Genomic DNA, 21,255 nt, shown 5'->3' with positions numbered 1-21,255 from the left:
CCTCCATGAAGTATGCCATTCATTCTGGGTTGAGTGGTAGCTGGGATCACACAGCACCCTCAGTCAGTAACCCAGGTTAAGAGAATGCAATAGCTGGGTTCACATAGCGTACTGTGGTGAACTTCCAGATCCCATTTAACGTAATGTGCAAACTCAGCCAGCCTGTGAGATGGTAATGGCTGAATCTGAACAATATGCTAGGCTAGTACTACTTTGTGGTTCAGCATGTGTGAACTGAGCCAATGCATGGAGACATAAAGCGGTTTATTGATATAGGAACGTAGAAGTTGTGATTTGTTAACCCCAAATTAACATGATTCACCTAAAAAAATACAGGGACGGGAAATGAATGAGGAAGGCAATTTTTACCTGGGAGAGGTGGGAGAGGAGAAATATATTTAGGATTCCCACATCATTTCTCCCCCCCCCCCCCGCTGCCTCTGGGTTAGTTATCCCTGACCAGTGGCGTAGCGTGGGTTGTCGTAGTGTGGGTTGTCAGCACCCGGGGCAAGGCAAGTAATTTGCGCCCCCTAACCCGTGGATTTTAACACTCGAGTCTCTTCCACTAGATTAGTTAAAGAAACCCTTACCCCCTAAGCACATGTATTGTTTGTTATGAAAATACTGATGTAATTAAAGTAAAATGCATCTAATGCGCCCCTCCAGATGTTGCGCCCGGCCCCCCCCTGCACCCCCCCACACTACACCACTGGCTTAAAGGAATGCCAGGGACGACTATTGCTCCCCTTGTCGTGTGTTCATCAAAACCCTAAATAAAAAAAAAAATTGGCGTGTGATGCACGCCTCCCTGAATAAAGGTGGGTCGGGGCTAATGAATCTCTGCCCACCCCCCACCCCCGCTTCCGTTTGGATTGGTGCTTTGAGAGGGCTGCCTTCGGGTCAGCGATTTTCAGAGTTCAGCCGCAAAAAACTCAAGGCTTTTGATGTGCGGAAAGTAGCTTCAGATTCCCTGGGACAGGGGTAAGCAACCTCGGCTCTTTTATGACTCATGGACTTCAACTCCCAGAATTCCTGAGTCAGCATAGCTGACTCAGGAATTCTGGGAGTTGAAGTCCATGAGTCATAAAAGAGCCGAGGTTGCCTACCCCTGCCCTGGGGGAAAAGAAGCGAGCGGGGAGGTGGGGGTGGGTGGAGGGAAATAATAATAATAAAAAAAGGCGAGTAACTCGTCCCTCGAAAACTTAACCCGCCGTTCCTTTTCCCCCGCCATGGCAGCCGCAGGTGCAGCGGGGATTAAGCACGGCGCGGAGCCACGTGGACACTGCGGCGTCCCGCTCCGCCCCTCCCGCGAGTGGGTGGCTGATCTTCCGCGAGGCTCGTAAGCCGAGCCTTTGCCGGCTGCCTCCATCCCCAGCTTGGCTTCGCGCGCGATCGCGGAGACGAAGCGGCAGAGCCCACTCGGGCCTTCCGAAGCGCCGCTGAGCGGGCCCTCCTTGGCGCCTTTGTTTTTGTTTTTTTTTTTGGCCCCGGGTGCGAATCCGGCACGGAAAGGGCGGCAGCGGCGCTGCTCTTCTCTTTGCCCCGTCCCAACGCGCCTCGGCCTGATCCCAACGGGGCGTCGGCGGACGGAGAGGTGCCGGTGCCGGCGGCGGGATCGGACGCGTTGCCGGGCTTGACCGGCTGCCGTCCCCCCACTACTACCGACCCTCGGCGAAGCGGAATCGTCCCCCTCCGGCGAGCTTAATGGGCGCCCCCCCAGATGTTGCGCCCGGTCCCCCCTGCACCCCCCACGCTACGCCACTGTCGACGGTCCCTGACTTACTTCTTCATCACTTTGGGAAGCCAGAGGCTTTAGTAAACGGGAGCACTATTACAGCTTCCATTATTTGTTCTATAGCTCCGAATTAAAACGCATCGATTCCTTCGATCCTTTCCGACGCGTAATTATATAAGTTTCGTCGGAAAGCCCGCTCCACGTTCCCACCCGCGGGGGATTATTGGTCTTCAACCGCCAAAAACACCCGGCGCTACGATTGCGCTGCCGGGCGGGCGACCGGGCAAGCCGGGCGCAATACCTAGCCCTACAGGGTTTCCGAAAGAAAGGCGGCTGCTTAAGTAAAGGCCGGGAGGGAAAGCGAAGCGTAAGGCGCTAGAGCGCATGAAGGAGGCTGGCGCGCGCCCAGTCCCGACGGGAGCCCAAGACACGTGAGGTCAGCAGTCAGCACGAAGCCATCCCGGGGCCGAGGGGGAGGGGACCAGCAGCCGCCCAGGGCTGCGCGGCGGGCGAGTGGGAGGCCAGCGCGCCTCACGCTCCGAGAAAGCCTCAGCTCAGACGCCGCCGCGCCGCTTCGCTGCCCAGAGCCCCAGCCTCCAGGTTGGGCCGTCTTCCCGGGCTCTCCCACGCCTTCGGGGGGCGATTCCCGGGACCCGCCGGAGTCCGGCCCGCCAGACTCGACGCTCGTCCTTCGCCGCTGGGGAGCCGCTGCCATGTTCAGCCGGAGCTCTCGGAAGCGCTTCTCCAGCAGATCGGTGAGGGGACTTTACCCCCCCCCCCACACACACACACACAGACTCCCTCCGGCGCTCGTTGAGGGGAGGCGCGGCGGGAGGGAAGGTTGGAATCGAGCGGCGGGGTTGCGAGGTGGCGGGGAATCAATCCCCCTTTCCCTGAGCCGCGCGTCCCGTTTGGCAGCTCGGCTCCCTTTTTCAGACCCCAGCGTTGTGTCTGGGGCACCTTCGGGACAGGACGCTGCCCTGCCCTGCCCTGCCCTCCCTCCCCTCCCGCCCCGCCAATGCCTAAAGTCATTAAGCGGGTTACCGCGTCCCTCAAGAGCGAAGTCAAAAGCCCGTTGACTCGCGGCTCCCTTTGTGCAGGAAGAATCGCGCCGGGGTCTCAGCTGGACATCTTCCGACACCCTCCCCCTGGAGGGGGGGGGCTCTCGGCTTCTCCCCCTTTGCCTCCCCCTCCCCTTCTTTTGAGAAGGCCAAGTCTCTGTCCTGAGTGAGCAGTTCCCTCCATTTACCTCTGTGGAATGAACACATTGTTGCTGTGTTTTTATTTATTTATTTATTTATTATTATTTATCATTATTTATCATCATCATCATCATCATCATTATTATTATTACTGCTAAGCTTGTAAGCCGCCCTGAGTCTTCGGAGAAGGGCGGGATATAAATGGAATTAAAATAAATTATTATTATTATTATTATTATTATTATTATTATTATTATTATTATTATTATTATTATTATTATTTTAGGGATCCCAGGCCAGTCTAACACCCTCCCCTCTCTTCCCCTGTTTCTCAGTAGGCAGGTGTCATCCATCATCTGCTGGGTTCTGGCGGGTTTTCTGTATTGATGGAAATTTTTCTTCTTTTCTTAATTGAAGTTGACGGCCTTGGGGGAGTTGAAAAGGGAGCAGCCTTGCAACACCTGCGGAGATCAGTGTCCGGGCTTTGCGCTTCATAAATGGAGGTAAGAAAGCACACAGTTGGTACACAAAGCCCCCCACACACACACACCTCTTTCCAGAGTTGTGAAAACAAAGGAGGGCACACCCACTCGCTGAAAAGAATAAGCTGTGAATGAGTGTGCCTGTGTGCTTTAAATGGGACCACCGGCGTGCCCCCCCTCCCCCAGCGCACCGAGGAGGTTCTTGGTTGGATTGTTATGTTTGCAGTCAAGTTACTCAGCCTTCAGAAATAATGGACACAATGCTCAGGGCTTGTCGCTTTTGTTTTAAACACAAAGTTTGTGTGACTATCTGGCTTCATTTGTATGGAAGGCCTGCGTAGGCAACCTGTGGATCTTTCTGTTATTTGTCTCTGATTTTACCCTTCTGAGATCTGGTTATTTACTCGTGACTTCCTTCTAACGGAAGCTCCCAAATTCAAGATCGTTCCTTGCGGCTTGAATAGGAGCACTTGAGATGTTTCTGCTTGAAGGTCCCCCCCCCCCCCCCCGGTGCTTGGATCAATTTCTGATTGATCCTCTTGGGTGTCTTCTCCAAATCAGATGAAAGTACTTCTGTTTCTGGAGGCTTCTCTGGATCCATCAGTTAAGGAAGTTCTCTCCTTCCAATTTTTTTTTGCAACGCTGGGCAGAGAAATGGAACATTGGCTCCCACCCACCCCCACACACCTAATTCATGTTTAGTCTGATGAAACAGGATTTTGAAGGAGACAAAAAATATGCAAACTAATCAAGGAGATAACCAACCTACAAATAAAGAGAAGCTTCCTGACAGAACTACCGGTATTTGCCTCCAGATGTTGTGGTTGCTCCAACACTGGAGGTTTTTAAGAAGAGATTGGACAGCTATTTGTCTGAAATAATGTAAGGTCTCCTACTTGAGCAGAGGGTTGGACTAGAAGACCTCCACGGTGCCTTCCAACTGTGTTATTCCTGGGTGGATTTTATTATGTGGTAGCTAAATGGTATGACATTTGTCTATAGGAAATATTTAGGCTACTCTATTCCTGCTAATGGGAACAACCTCTCCTTTTTAAAAAGAAAGTTGAAGAAACTGGCCCTTCCATATATTTTGGACACATTTAGAAGAGCCATTTCTGCCCAGCATTAACTTTCAGACCTTCACTTTCACAAGCCTAGTTATCCCTTAGAAGGCTAGAAAATATGAAGTTTGCAAATGTGTACATTCTCCTGGGTTCCATCTGGGGTTGCAACTCTCTGTTGAATACATTTTCTTTAGAAGTCAGATTTGTCATTGGGTGGTATGTGGAATATTTATCAGGTTTTGCCCTTTGCGATAGTCAAACATGATCATTCACCTGCCTTTTGACATTGAATTGAAGCCTTTGGGCATTAAGGCTACAGTGCTAATACCGCTTGCACTTGGAATCAATTTCAATAGGAATGAGTACTAGTCAGATTTCACCCTGGAGATTAATATATTCCTGCCACAGGAAAGTCACACTTCACATTGCTTTTCGTCAAATTTGAATCTATTCTTTTGAATGGGTTGACATGTTAGGAAAGGGGCTGGAGTTAGAGCTACAATCTTTTTTATTTTCATGCTGTTGGTGGGATAGTGTAGGTTAAGTAGGATATTTGAAATGGTCCTACCTTCCCCCCCTTTAAGATAAGGATTCTCCTAATTAATCATCTAAGCCATTGGATTCTCCTGATTATAGAGATAGAAAGGCAGGGGTGCACGGCCGGAAGTCTGTGTGGCCCCAATTGAACTAGCAGTTTTCAGCCTTGCAGAGAGATTAATATGATTCAGTATTATTCACCAGTTTATCCCATCCTTTATCTGACAGCTGAAGGTAGCACACATAAAGATCTCCCTTCGCTTTTCCCCCACAACAATAACAATAAATTGGCATTGTGAGCTCTACAGAGGAATTCAATTTGGTTTCCAAACCCTAGTCCATTATAATAAATCACTCATGCCCTGGTCATTTCTCACCTGGATTACTGCAAAACATTCTACATGGGCTACCCTTGGAGAGTACTCAGAAACTACAGTTGATTCAGAATGTAGCAGCACAGACAGGGTGACACATGTAACCCTATTGTTACATGAGTTGCACTGGCTGCTAATCTGCTTCCAAGTCCATTTCGAGATGTTGGTTATCACCTTTAAACCCACCCCACTCATTCTGGCAGAAGGAGCCCACTGACACCATGTTGGAGGGAATTGCCAACATTCCTGACGATAGATTCAAGATTCAGAAAGGTCTTGACAGACTTGAGCATTGGGCCCTATCCAACAAGATGCAGTTCAGTAGTGAGAAAAGTAAGGTCCTGTACTTAGGCAGGGAAAACCAATTGCACAGGTACAGGATAGGTAGTACCTGGCTCAACAGTTGTGTCTATGAGAGAGAACTAGGCATCCTGATTGATCACCCTCAAGTATGAGTCAACAGTATGCTGCAGTGGGTCTAGGACAACTTGCTGTGGCCATCTTGCCATGGCCAACTTGCCATGGCTCTCTTCCCACAGCCAACCCAGTATGGTCATCTCCCATCCATCTGGGATAACTCAATGCAATAAATATTATCCACCTCTGTTTCTTCTACATTATTCCCATTTTTGTCCATGGAAATAATGTTGGCAGCTAATATTTATCGCGTTGAGTTATCGTGCATAAAATTGTTCTGCAGTAAGTTGTCCCACTGTGAATTGGCCACAAGTTGTCCTGTGGGGAGTTGGCCACAGCAAGGTGGCCATGCTGGGTTGGCTGTGGCAAGATGGCCACGGCGAGTTGGCCGTGGCAAGATGGCCACAGTGAGATAGCCGCAGCGAGTTGTCCCATTCTGGCTGCAGCTGCCCCGTAAGCTAAAACAGTCCTAGGCTGCATCAACAGAGATATAACGTCAAGATCACATGAACCGATAATTCTGCTGTGCACTGCACTAGGGAGGCCACATTGGGAATACTGTGTCCAGTTCTAGTCACCATGATACAAAAAAGAAAGAGTACAGAGAAAAGTAACAAAAATGATAAGGGGTCTGTCTAGAGACTAAATTGTATAAGGAAACTAGTTTAGTTTGGCCTGAGTAAAAGAAGGTTTCCTGGTGATGTGATTGCAGTCTTCCAATACTTGAATGGCTGTCACAGGGAAGAGGGCATCAATTTAGTCTCCATAGCATCTGAGGATAGGCCTAGAAGCAATGGGTGGAAGCTCATCGGAGGGAAATCCAATCTGAAAACAAGAAATTTCTTGACAGTGAGAACAGTTAATCAGTGGAACAGCTTGCCTCCTGGAGTTGTGGGTATTCCATCACTGGAGGTTTTCAAGAAAAGATTGGACAACCATTTATCCAGAATAATATAGGGACTCCTACTTGGGCAAGGGGTTAGACTAGAAGACCTCCAAGGTGCCTTATAGCCCTATGGTTCTGTGATTCTACTGAGGATCCTATCAGCCAAGGAATTTAGGCTGGCGAGGTCAAGGAGAAAAACTTTTTCTGCTGTGTCCCTCGCCCTCTGGAATATCTTGCTGCCAGAGGTGAGATCTATCCCCATCTTTGTGGCCTTCAGGAGGAGCCTTAAAACTTGGCTCTGCCAGTTGGTGGGGGCCCTGACTGAGATACTTTAGACCAGGGGTAGGCAACCTTGGCTCTTTTATGACTCGTGGACTTCAACTCCCAGAATTCCTGAGCCAGCACTTCAACATCCACGAGTCATAAAAGAGCCAAGGTTGCCTAACCCTGCTTTAGATTGCAAGTGACAGAAGTTTTTTTTAGTCTGTATTTAATCTTTGTAATTATAATTGTTCTTATGTTTAGAATTGTTTTTATATTTCTATTTTTACTACATTGCGAGCTGTCTAGAGTTGCTTTAAATAATGAACTGGGTGTCATAGAAATTTATTAAATAAATGAATGAGAGCAATTCTATTTAATTGCATTTAAAAATAATATTCAATTTTAATTGCATTCAAATTATATTATATTACAATTTTTTTTTCTTACCCCTCTCCATTCCTTTGCAAGAACTCAGCTACTTATTACAACATGGTTCTTACATACACTTGGTCAAGAGAAGGTTATACACATCACAGTCAATGGAGGATTCTTGTTTGGTCAAGCCTAACCTAAGCTAAAAGAACTTTGAAGCTCTGCCGTGGTCTTTCCACTTCCTAACTTAATTGTCATTTTGCCTACAGCTGTCATTTTGCCTACAGCTCGAGGCCTTAACTTCCAGCCAGTTAATACCTTCATGTTTCTGCCGCACAGGCATGTACTCGCCTCCCATTTTTATTAGAATGGGAATCTCCTCCAGCCCTGTACCATATCCTCCCTTTCTTTGTGATTCAGCATGGATTGTGTGGGTGCATTGGCAGTTGATGCAAAAGCTATTATTCATTTCAGGCTACAATTCCTACTTATTTTATTTATCAGCTTTTCAGTAGGACTTCACTATTGTAATTGTGCTACTGGGTGAGACTTTGGGGTGAGACTTCTAATGTTTTTCTTACTATTTTTTCCCCATATAGAGATACTATACTGTTCCTTCTGTGCAGATCAGAATGCAAACTAGAACACCTATTCCTGAGGTGGAAAGTAATGAAATAAAAAACCAGAATAACGTTTTCAAACAATCTCTCTCTACCTGTCAGTCAGAAGCCAAAAATCCTAAATGATTCTGTTTATGAGAAGATAAATATGATTTAACTGTCTCAAGATAGCTTTATTTATATTTTAAAGAGTATTATTTTAGTGGTGAACAGGTATCACTGGTTTTTAGAAATCATCGTGGCAAATAGTAGAAGCATTATTTCCATTATGTTCAGGTTTCCTGTTTGAGTTTTCATTTTTAAGTAATCATCCTCTTCTTCCATTTTTCTGAAAGTTGACTGGCAGTATGAACTACTGCATGCACCTAGTTAGCATACTAAGTTGGAAAGGGTTTGAAAAATCATTGCAACAAAAAAAAAAACTACACCATTCAAACACCATGTTTAGAACAGCTGGCAACAACTAAATGTTGTTTCAAGAATCGGGCCAAACTGGAGTACATTACCTTTTGAGCTTGAAAGGGCTGCTTTTGAGTTCTAAACATCTTCAGCTTAGAACATTTTGTGCTCTAAGGAGAATAGTTACAGCTCAGGGTTGAAATGAGGGATCCTTGGTGCTCTCTGAGCTTGGTTGTTTTCTTGCAGATGTTTCATTACCCAAACAAGGTAATGATGATGTTACCTAGTTTGGGTAATGAAATCTCTGCAAGAAAACAGCCAGGCTCAGAGAACACCAAGGGCCCCTCATTTTGCAACCTCTTGTCCATTAAGACAAATAACAATTCCCACATACTCAAGTAGGCAGGCAGGACTTGCCTACTTGAGTATGTGGGAGTCAGAGCCATTGCTGTAGCCCATTACAGATAATTCTTATGTCCTTGCACTTTCCATTCATCTCCTGGGAGTACGATGAGGAAGAAAGCGTAGAGGACGATGTCCTCTGTGATTTGGTCACGTTGAGCTAAGTTGGGCAGTGCCTGTCTATCTGAGCAGTCCTGAGAAGCTTCTGGGCAGTGGGAAGGATGAGGGGAAGATGGGTTCTCAATGCACAAAGACCGAAAATCAAAGTCTCCAATGAAGTTGTTGGGAGGGCTTTTTTTAGTGTCATAGTGTATGACTCCCGATGGCGCAGTGGTTAGAATGCAGTACTGCAGGCTACTTCTGCTGACTCCCGTCTGCCAGCAGTTTGGCAGTTCAAGTCTCACCAGCTCAAGGTTGGCTCAGCCTCTTCAATCCTTCAGAGGTTGGTAAAATGAGGAGCCAGATTGGCTGACTCTGTAAACCACTTAGAGAGGGCAGTAGAGCACTCTGAAACAGTATATAACTCTTAAGTGCTATTGCTATCTTTGTGTGTGGAAACAGATGTGTCTTTGTGAGAGATAGACTGCAAGGAAGGATGAATGGAAAAATTATACTGTGAATGCAAGAGGAACGGTGGAGACATGTGATAGGAAGGCATGAATGAGTGAATGTGAGTGAAATTACTCCAAAGAGGCAAGTAACATATAAACCAGTGTTTCTTAACCTTGGCAAGTTTAAGACGTGGACTTCAACTCACAGAATTCCCCAGCCAGCTATGTATAGTATAAACCAGTATAGTATAAACCATTGCCGGCAATGGGGTGGGCACAGTTTTGGTGTGATGCATCCAGCCCACGGGCCGGCACTTTATCATGCCTGGTATAGACCATACATTTTGAAATGCTCATCACCACCAAGCAGCTTCCTGGCCAATAGTATATTCCTTAGATGTGGGCAAGTAGGGGCTCTTTGGGAGGGGGGGTGTTGCTCTTGTTGTTGTTAGTTGTAAAGTCATGTCCGACCCATTGCGACCTCATGGACAACTTTTCTCCAGGCCTTCCTGTCCTCTACCATCTTCTGGAGTCTATTTAAGCTCACGCCTACTGCTTCATTGACTCCATCCAGCCATCTCTTTCTCCATTGTCCCATTCTTCTACTGCCTTCAATCTTTCCCAGCATTAGGCTCTTCTCCAGTGAGTCCTTCCTTCTCATTAGGTGGCCAAAGTATTTGAGTTTAAAATTCAGGATCTGGCCTTCTAAAAAGCAGTCAGGGTTGATCTCCTCTAGGACTGACTGGTTTGATCACCTTACAGTCCAAGGGACTCGCAGGAATCTTCTCCAACACCATAGTTCAAAGGCCTCAATTCTTTGGCGCTCAGCCTTTCTTATGGTCCAACTTTCACAGCCATACATTGCAACTGGGAAAACCATGGCCTTGACTATATGCACTTTTGTTGACAGGGTGATGTCTCTGCTTTTTAGTATGCTGTCTAAATTTGCCATAGCTTTCCTCCCCAGGAGCAAGCGTCTTTTAATTTCTTGGCTGCAGTCCCCATCTGCGGTGATCTTGGAGCCCAGGAAAATAAAATCTGTCACTACCTCCATTACTTCCCCATCTATTTGCCAGAAATTGAGAGGGCTGGATGCCATCATCTTGGTTTTCTTAATGTTGAGTTTCAAGCCCACCCTTGCACTCTCCTTCTTCACCTGCATCAAGAGGCTCTTTAATTCCTCTTCACTTTCTGCCATTAGAGTGGTATCATCTGCATATCTTAGGTTGTTGATATTTCTCCCGGCAATCTTAATTCCAACTTTTGATTCATCTAGCCCTGCCTTTCTCATGATGTGCTCTGCATATAAGTTAAATAGGCAGGGCAACAGTGTACAGCCTTGCTGGACTCCTTTCCCAATTTTAAACCAATCAGTGGTTCCGTGTCCAGTTCTCACTGTTGCTTCTTGACCCGCATATAGGTTTCTCAGGAGACAAATAAGATGGTCTGCTACTGCTATCTCTGTATGAACTTGCCATAATTGTTGTGATCCACACAATCAAAGGCTTTAGCATAGTCAATGAAGCAGAAGTAGATGTTTTTCTGGAACTCCCTAGCTTTCTCCATGTTTTTACTGACTGTATAGAGCTTCTCCATCTTTGGCTGCAGAGCACACAGTCAATCTGATTTCTGTGTTGACTGTCTGGTGATGTCCATGTGTAGAGCCATCTCTTGGGTTGTTGGAAAAGAGTGTTTGCTATGACCATTGTATTCTCTTGACAAAATTCTATCAGCCTGTGCCCTGCTTCATTTTGTACTCCAAGGCCAAACTTGCCTGTTATTCCAGTTATCTTTTGGCTTCCTACTTTAGCATTCCAATCCCCCATGATCATTTGGGGGATGATGAACAAAATGGACATCATTTTGTTGGTGTTAATTCTATAAGGTGCTGTAGGGCTTCATAGAACCGGTCAATTTCATCCTCTTCAGCACTGGTGGTTGGGGCATAGACTTGGACTACTGTGATATTGAATGGTTTGCCTTGGATTCGAACTGAGATCATTCTGTCATTTTGGAGATTGTAACCCAGTATTGCTTTTCCTACTCTTTTATTGACTATGAAGGCTACTCCATTTCTTCTGAGGGATTCTTGCCCGCAGTAGTATACCTGATGGTTATCTGAATAACCATATTTCACCCATTCCTGTCCATTTTAGCTCGCTGATTCCCAAAATGTCGATGTTCAATCTTGTCATCTCTTGTTTGACTACGTCCAGCTTTCCTTGATTCATGGATCTTACATTCCAGTTTTCCTGTGGAGAAAAAATCTTTACAGCATCGGACTTTCCTTTCACCACCAGACACATCCACAGCTGAGCATCCTTTCGGCTTTGGCCCAGTCGCTTCATTCTTTCTGGTGCTACAAGTACTGGCCCTCTGCTCTTCCCCAGTAGCATATTGGACGCCTTCTGACCTGAGGGGCTCATCTTCCAGCGTCAAATCGTTTTGCCTTTTGGAACTGTCCATGGGGTTTTCATGGCAAAGATACTGGAGTGGGTTGCCATTTCCTTCTCCAATGTTGCTCTTTACAGATCTATTAATATGCCTGACAGAAATAGAAAATAGAACAAAATAAAACCAAAGCTTTCAGGGAAACGCGCAGCTTCAGAGAACATACATCAATTAACCACTGAGATCCTTACACTTGATTTTCCTCAGTCTTTTATCTGTACATTTTTGCTGTGAAATGTAAATTGGGCTTGGGGGCTTCAGAGATGAAAATTTATGGGATACCTTGGGGAGATTAGAGTTTCTAAGCCCACAATAGATTCAAAAAGCAAATCATCCCACTTGCTTATGCAAGCATTTTTGCATTTATTATCATCTTGTGGAATCTTATGTTGTCTGATTAGCTGTGATTTCTGTTTGTGAGTGATCTGGGCAACCCTGATATCGACCTGGTAAAATTTTGCTTTAGGTGAAACATTAAAGGGGCTATTTAAAAGTCAACTCTGAAAATTGGAGTCTGCTTTGATTGGACCCTTACTGCTGGATATATCTCTTTAAAAGGAAAAAAGAATGAAATATATTATTATCTCCAGAGAATTTGAAAGCATCATTTTCTTCAGTTTGTTCTTTGAAGTGAACCATTAAGACTCTGTGACCTTTGTGTAGGTTTACAAGAAGTATAGAAATCACTCCATTCTTCCCTTAAATTGTTCTTTCAAATGATCTGAAAGAACAGTTCAACTGAGAAAAGTGATCTACATCAAAATTGGTGGGGAGCAATCATGGATAATCTCATGTTATAATCAAGTTGGACAGCATCAGTAGCAGAAAGCACTTAGCAATGTAGCAATACCTCTTAGACTTATATACCGCTTCAGAGTGCTTTACAGCCCTCTCTAACCAGTTTACAGAGTCAGCACATTGACCCCAACAATCTGGGTCCTCATTTTATCAAACTCGGAAGCATGGAAGGCTGAGTCAACCCTGAGCCAGTAAGAATGGAACTGCTGGCAGTCGGCTAGCAGTCAGCAGAGCTAACCACTGCGCCACTAACCCACTTCCTCTTTTGTTGTCCCTTCCATTTCTCTTGCTCTTGCTATGGGTCTCAGCAAAATGCATCTTCATCCAGAGTAGCCTGTAAGAAGTTGCAATGATAGCATGCCGGGGGAGAGGGCTGAGGGAGGCCATAATTTACTGTCAGGCCCCCAAACCAAGAAAGACACATTATGATTCTTCCAAGGAGAGGTATTTATTGTTTCCATACCTGTCGAGAGAAGCTTGCTAGACTAAGCACTCTACTATCTCCATCTGCCATATACTCTGAGAACTGTTAGTGAGGAGCTGTCTTCACCCTCTTTCTCACACATGTAGTATATGGACTGAGTTGTCTCTTATTCCTCTGGAATGCATCCCCTCCCTCCAGGGATTCCAGACTTCTACAGTACATTCCATCACTTTTACTGATTGGAAGGTTGACTGGGCCTTGCAGGATCATACTGAACCTCTTTGCCTAATTACTGTGTTCAGTAAGACTTTAAGGCTGAAAGATAGTAAATAACAACAACACTTCATTATTTATGATTAGTCATTAGATTTATATTTTACTGCTCCTTCAGGAGCTCAAAATGGTAAATGGAACACTCCTTCTTCCTTCACTTGTTAATCCACAACAACAATCTTATTAAGTAAGGCTGAGAAAGAATGAATGACTAGCTCAACATCATTCAGTACAATTCCATAGTGTGAAGGTGGACTTGAACTAGTCCAACATCTTAACTACTGTGTTATATTGGCTTGTAAGAGTCTAAGCCATTTTTGGCTTTAAAGATAATTAGTGCCTAGTAAACAGCTGACTAAAAGTACAGATCTTTTATTGAAGACATTATCTGATTTATGTATTTTGCTGTCCTATTTTCCGTCAATTAACCTTACATAGTAATCAAGGTAAGTTTTAACCAAGATAAGAATCACCATTGCTAAATCTAATCACCTCTGGCACACTAGATACAATTGTGTAAAGGTGCTTTTGCCACAATTACTATTTGTGAATCAAGTGACAGACAGAGGGAACAAAGCATTGATCAAAACATGCTGAACTTTAGTCTCTGATTCCATTCTCCTATGTACCAACAGTTCTGACTTATTAGGGTTTAATTTCAGTTTGTTTTTTCTTATCTAGCCTGTTATTAATCATAGATAACATTTGGGGGCATAAAAATGTCATTCAAATAAGACAGTAATGAGTAAATGAGCAATTGATGATTCAGAATTCTGGATAATCTCCTTCAGTGGTTTCATGTTGATACTGAACAATACGTGGGCCCGGCAGAATTTGTGGGGTGCTGTAGATCAGTGGCTTGAACAGCAGTGATCCATAACACCTTTTGGTAACTACGTTGCAGAAAGCCTGGAATCATCGATGACATTGAAATTCATCAAGATCAACCCAGTAAGTGCAGGAAGAGATAAAATTGGACAATACGGTGGAAAGTATATTAATACTGACCCAGCTACCCAAATATAGCAACCACATGACAAAACTTCAGATCAGAAATATCAGAAAGATATTTCTAAAAGAGACTGGACAACCATTTGTCTGAAATGGTATAGGTTTCCAGGGTTACAGGAAATGGTATAGGTTTCCAGGGTTACAGGAAAAGACGGTCAATGGTTTTGAAGGTGGAAAAGCGCTGTATGCCCCAACAGCGGATAAAATGGCAGAACCATCTTCTAGGAAAAGGGAAACTCTGATTTCAAACCTCCACTGCCTTGTGGCTATATCTACTACTGGAAGAGGCTTCAGGAGTCAACCTCGAGGTAAAATCCGGAGCCGGAGTCCCGGAAGCAGTTTGTGACTGTGTACAATCACGTTCTGGTAACTCCTGCGACGCTGCTGGAACTAATCATATCTGCCTCGCTGTTCCATTGGACTATTTCAGCAATGTGGAGAGGGGGGATCTGCTGCTTGGGTAACAGTCTATCCTCCATATTAATCTACCCAGCCCTCGTGCTCTGGAGAGGACACTCCAGCTTTGCATACAGCATTGAAACAACATGGGGAATGGCAGTTACCGGTTATAAGTCTTTGCTTGATTGACATAGAGTGTGATGCCAGGGGCCACTTTCGATGGTGGGAGAGGTCATTGTACCTCACTGGGCAGCTACCACCTGACTTAAGCTGGGCAGCCCCCAGCCAGTAAGGTTTTGTCCTGCCACAGTCTGCTAACCTCACAGGGTGCATGGGGTTTAGGGTCTAAGCCAACAAGCAGATTGATAACTCTGCACCATGCAACAAACATAAGAAAATTTTAGCCCTAAAGTTGGGCACTTGGAATGTTCGGACAATGACCCCTGGCCTTTCTGATGATTTGCAAGAAATAGATGACATACTTAAGACAGCTGTCATCGACATGTAGCTGAGCAGACTGCAGATGGACATCGTTGCCCTTCAAGAGACAGGGCTGTCAGACTCGGGATCTGTTAAGGAGAGAAACTTCTCATTCTTCTGGCAGGGAAAACCATCGAATGAGACTAGGGAATATGTGGTTGGCTTTGCGGTCAGAAACATCCTACTAGGATTCATTACTCCACCTGCTGCAGGAAGTGAAAGAATTCTGTCCCTGCAGTTCCACTCATCAACAGGGCTGGTTACTCTTATTAGCGCATATGCACCGACATTATCTTCAGTAGAATCCAAAGACAAATTCTACGACGATCTGGCTGCTACTATCAAGAAAATCACTGAGAAAGAATCACTGTTTATCCTTGGTGATTTTAATGCCAGAGTTGGAGCTGATTATAGTTCTTGGCCCACCTGTTTAGGTCAGTTCGGCGTCAGGAAGATGAACGAAAATGGCCAACGCCTGCCGGAGTTTTGCTGCTACTACGGTTTTTGTGTTAGCAATACATTCTTTAAAACAAAGCCTCAATACAGAGTCTCTTGGAGACATACAAGATCGAAGCATTGGCACCAGCTTGACTTGATTCCTACCAGGCACTCCAACCTTCCCAGTATTACAATCACACGCAGCTACCAGGGCACGTATTGTGATACAGACCACTCCTTGGTGTGCAGCAAAATAAAACTGAAAACAAAGAGATTGCATCACTCAAAAAAGGAAGGAAGACCACAAATTGACATCAGGAAGACCCTCAATCAGGGCAAAGTGGAGGAATTTGCACAAGCACTCAAAGAAACTCTCCCAGGCCCAGCTGAAGCAAACGCATCTGAACGATGGGAATATTTCAAGAATGCAGTTTATAACACCACCTTATCAGTATTTGGTAAAGAGATCAGAAAGACAGCAGATTGGTTTGAAGCCCATTCGAAGGAGCTGACGGCAGCCATCGAGGAAAAAAGGAGAGCTCTAATTGCATATAAAGCCTGTTCCAGTGAGCACAACCTACAGGTTCTGCGAGCTGTTTGTAGCAAAGTCAAACAGACCGCCAGGAGATGTGCTAATGACTATTGGCTGCAGCTTTGCTCTCGGATCCAGATAGCATCTGACACAGGCAACATCAAGCGGATGTATGATGGCATCAAGCAGGCCTTAGGTCCAACATAGAAGAAATCTGCCTCTCTGAAGTCTGCTACAGGCAAGGTTATCCAGGACCGAGCACAGCAGATGGCACACTGGGTGCAGTATTACTCTGAGTTATATTCCAGAGAAAATGGGGTAACTGAAGAAGCATTAAATAATATTGAGTGCCTGCCTGTCTTGGAGGAGCTTGACAGTGAACCAACTTTAGAAGAACTAAATGCGGCTCTGGATTCCCTTGCCTCTGGCAAGGCACCCGGAAAAGATAACATCCCTGCAAAAATTCTGAAGTGCTGCAAAGAGAACATCCATACCGAACTGCATGAAATCTTCTGTCTTTGTTGGAGGAAAGGTGGAGTGCCACAGGACATGAAGGATGTAAATATCGTCACGCTGTATAAGAACGAAGGCGATGGGTTACTGTAACAACTACCGCGGCATCTCTCTTCTCAGTGTTGTATGGAAGCTGCTTGCCTGTGTCATACTGAAGAGGCTCCAGGTGCTTGCAGAGACAGTCTACCGAGAATCACACTGTGGATTCCAAGCCAACAGGTCCACTACTGACATGGTATTTTCCCTTAGACAGTTGCAGGAGAAATGCAGGGAACAAAGACAGCCATTTTTCGTAGCCTTCATAGATCTTACGAAGGCTTTTGATTTGGTTAGTAGGGACGGCCTTTGTAAAATTCTCCCCAAGATTGGATGTCCACCTCAGCTCCTCAACATCATCAGGTCCTTTCACAAGGAAATGAAGGGCACTGTAGTTTTTGATGGCTTAACATCAGATTCCTTTGACATTCGAAATGGAGTGAAGCAGGGCTGCGTCCTCATGCCAACTTTATTCGGGATCTTTTTTGCTGTCATGCTGAAACACGCTTTTGGAACTGCAACAGAGGATATTTATCTCTGGACCAGATCAGATGGAAAACTCTTTAATCTCTCTAGATTGAGAGCAAAGTCTGAAGTCCAGCTGAAATGCCTATGGGATTTCCTCTTCGCTGATGATGCTGCCATTACTGCTCACTCTGCTGAAGACCTTCAACAACTTATGGACTGCTTTAGCAAGGCCTGCCAAGACTTTGGACTAACAATCAGCCTGAAAAAAACACAAGTCATGGGTCAGGACGTGGATTCACCTCCCTGCATTACAATCTCTGCACAAGAACTGGAGGTCATCCATGACTTTGTGTACCTCGGCTCAACTATCTCTGACACTCTCTAGATACTGAGCTGAATAAACGTATTGGTAAAGCGGCCACCACATTTTCCAGACTTACAAAGAGAGTATGGCTTAATAAGAATCTCACAGAACATACAAAGATCCAGATCTATAGAGCCTGCGTCTTGAGCACACTCTTGTACTGTAGTGAGTCTTGGACCCTTTACGCATGGCAGGAGAGAAAGCTGAATACCTTCCATATGTGCTGTCTCCGACGTATTCTCGGCATCACCTGGCATGACAAAGTGCCAAATAGCACAGTCCTGGAACGTGCTGGAATTTCTAGCATGTATACACTATTGAAACAGTGATGTCTACTCTGGCTTGGTCATGTCGTGAGAATGGCTGATGGTCGGATTCCGAAAGATCTTCTGTATGGAGAACTAGTGCAGGAAAAGCGCCCCAGAGGGAGACCAGAGCTGCGATATAAGGATATCTGCAAGAAGGATCTAAAGGCCTTGGGAATGGACATTAACAGCTGGGAAACCTTGACCTCTGATCGTTCAGCCTGGAGGATAAAGACGCAGCATGGCCTTCTCCAATTCGAAGAGACACTTCTGCGGCAGGCTGAGGCAAAGAGGCAGTCCCGAAACCAGCAAAATCTGGGGACTGGACAGGGGACAGATTGTACCTGCCTTCAGTGTGGAGGGGACTGCCACTCTTGAATTGGCCTTTTTAGCCACACCAGATGCTGCTTTAGGACCTCTTTCCAGAGCATGCTACCAAAGTCTCTTGAGACTGAAGGATGCCAATGAATATAGGGTCTTCTGCTTGAGCAAAGGGTTGGACTAGAAGACCTCCAAGGTCCTTTCCAACTCTATTATTTTATGTTCTATGTTCTAGATGGAACATCTAATCAATGAGTTAGATTTTCTGTAGACCACAGCCATTCTATAGCTCGCCTTTGTGTCTTTACAATGGCTGGGTTGCAGCCTTCTATATATCTCCCACTATTACTTATTACTCTGATGTTTGCTCCCAGGCCAGTTTTCTTGATTTTCAGTAGCCCAGATTCTTTCTGTTCTGAAATACTACCAAAATATAGATAAAGTTATACATAATCTGGTTAATAAGCTGCTTGCCTCCATTACTTAATTACAGGATGCCATAGCATTTTAAAACTATGTCTTCTGTTAATGAGCTTGATTGTATAAAGTTTGCAAAACACTTCTATAGATTGTGGTTCAAAATCTGCTACTAGGAAGTAGGAAATAAAATAGATCACATGACCTCCCCCCCCCCAAAAAAAAATCTCTGGGATAATTATGAGTTCCAGCTAGAAACAGCAGTTCTGCAGAATCTCAGGGGTGGTGATCTTTCCTGGCTCTGTTTCTTGAGACTTTTTATCCTTGGACTCCCTATTTGTTAAACTTGAGCCCTTTTTAATACAAAGCTGATATGCTCAAATCTTTCATCCTAGATCAGGGGTATCAAACTCACTGCATCACCTGATGTGTCGTGACGTATCGTGACTTTTCTTCCCTTGCCGGAGCTGGGGTGGGCACGGCTTCCACGTGACTCATCTGACCCGCGGGCTGGCAGTTTGACACCCCTGTCTTAGATCTTCCATGCAATCCTCATTATAAGCTTCACAATGGCTTGTCAACCATCAGGCTTCTATTTGAATTAATTAATGAGGACATTAGCCAGATTGCTTAATTCTGTTTTCACCCTGATATTAGCAATACCGTGTTTTCCCCAAAATAAGTCCTCGTCTTATTTATTTATTTTTTGCCTCCAAAAGAGACACCAGGTCTTATTTTCGGGGTGTGTGTCTTTTTCCACTCCCCTTGTGGCAGCAGCACTGACAGCCCCAGCCAGACAGCCCACTTCTTTTGTGGCTGAACGAGCAGCTTCATTCTGCAGATTCGGCCTTCATTTTGCAGCCAGAGGCCTTCTGGAAAGGCCTAAGCAGCCGAGAACCGAGCTACAGGTTGAATACATAGCTCATTTCATGGCTGCAGAGGCCTTCCGGAAAGGCCTCTGACTGCAAAATGCAGGCCGGAGCTCCATTCTTAGCTGCAGAATGAAGCTGCTCCTTCAGCCACAGAAGAAGTGGGCTGGCAAGGTGAGGCAAGTGTCAATCCATGGGAGGTCTGACTGCAACAATAAGCTCCCTCCAACCCCCACCCTAGCTTGATTTTTAGGCATATGTCTCGCCCCAAAACTAGTGCTTATTTTGGGGGTAGGGCTTATATTAGGCTCACCCCCCCCAAAATCAAGCTAGCGCTTATTTTTGGGGTAGGTCTTACTTTCAGGGAAACACGGTAGCAATAGAACTTATACACCACCACGGTTTACAAAGTCAGTCTATTGCCCCCAACAATCTGGGTCCCCATTTTACTGACCTCAGAAGGATGGAAGGCTGAGTCCACCTTGAGCTGGTTAGGATTAAATTCCTGGCAGTGGGCACAGTCAACCTCCAATACTGCATTCTAACCACTGCACCACCAATGGTATCATATCAGCATACGAAGAATTAAAGAGGAAATGGTGGAAGATTTTCTGGAAATTCCCAAAGTTAGTCATGCTACTGTCGAAGTTTCAAAGCAAGTTTTTTCCTGCTGCAACAGTTATTGCTTCTCAGCTTGCCAACAAACTCAGAGGGGAGGGTCTCCAATTGGAATGCAGACTTCAAAGATTAAGGAAGCAGACCATGGGAACCAAGGAAATTTACCAGGTGTCTGGCCAGACCCAGAGATACTTTCTCATAGCAATATTGCTGCATTTAATTGGGCATTGTGACCTGATCCAGAGAGGATCAGGAGAGAGAGAATTCTATGCTTTCATTATGTAGGGCTTGGGTGGGATTTTGCCAGAGCTGGTTTTGCTTTCATTAGTGCCGAAGTGATGTACTCAATAAAGTTTTACATTAAGAGATCAAAATGTCTCGAAGCTGTTTGCTTGATTGGGTTCATCAGTCGTAACATTGACAACTTTTTTTTAAAAAAGTTTGTATTTTAGGAGGTATTCTTCATTTTTAAGGCTTTGATCTACACTTTTTCTGATACATTTAAGATAATTGAATATATATTCATGAGGTATCTATTTGAGAGCAACTTACTGTTATTTCTTAGATGTCCATCTTTGAAAGTAAAAATAATGTGATGCCTTTCAATGGTTAAAATAGTTACCTTAAAACAAATTGATTGGAATCCAGAAGATGCTGGAATGCTAATTTGTACACACACTGTGGGGTGAATAAAGTCCTAATATCATGCATTTTGAAGTCTAAAACTCTTTGACTATTTCATATCAAGCCCATGGGGAATGTGGCCTTATGGTATGAAATGAAATTCCACAAACTTTTTAGGGGTGGGTTTGCTGTGTTCTAACCAGATCTATTTTGCATTAAACTGCTAGCCATTCAGCTTGCTAACAAGCTTTGGTCCTTAAATAAAGCTGCCACAGAAGCCCAATGACTGAATGGCTATTAGGAGTGCCTTTTTTTGCATAATGTCCCTCCTTTTCACAAAAAAATGTAAAAAGCCCTTCTCTAACAAGAGAAGGGAGAAGGGGATTTATAGCCTGTCCCTAATGCAATTAGAATGAATAGCTCAGCCTTTAAGGGCAAACAAATGGAAGAAACAAGCTGCAACTGCCACCATGAAAGCCTTTGATTAAAATCGCCTTTTTGGCAAGATCCTGTCTAAATGTACAAACATCTTTTGGACAAGCTGTCCGGTATTCCAGGAAATTAATAAAAAAGATAGATTTTCTCATCAGTTTGCTGTGTGCACGCATC

The 21,255-nt window shown here is 44.9% G+C and overlaps 1 protein-coding gene across 1 annotated transcript in view; it reads left to right on the top strand.

Annotated features, from left to right (window-relative positions):
* Positions 1-2,443: 2,443 nt before the first annotated feature.
* Positions 2,444-21,255, top strand: part of PRICKLE2 (prickle planar cell polarity protein 2) — a gene marked incomplete at its 3' end in the record, with an annotated part of 347,101 nt that continues 328,289 nt past the window's right edge. Inside the window, exons 1-2 of the mRNA XM_083355977.1 lie at positions 2,444-2,490; positions 3,355-3,440. Coding sequence (XP_083212103.1) covers positions 2,449-2,490; positions 3,355-3,440 — 128 coding nt within the window. The 5' untranslated portion in view covers positions 2,444-2,448. The remainder of the gene's footprint in view (positions 2,491-3,354; positions 3,441-21,255) is intronic.

The sequence above is a fragment of the Vipera ursinii genome (assembly GCF_947247035.1).
Source record: "Vipera ursinii genome assembly, chromosome: 2".
NCBI lineage: Eukaryota > Metazoa > Chordata > Lepidosauria > Squamata > Viperidae > Vipera > Vipera ursinii.
Note: the sequence above shows the minus strand (reverse complement) of the source record. Positions and strands in the feature narration are given on the sequence as shown.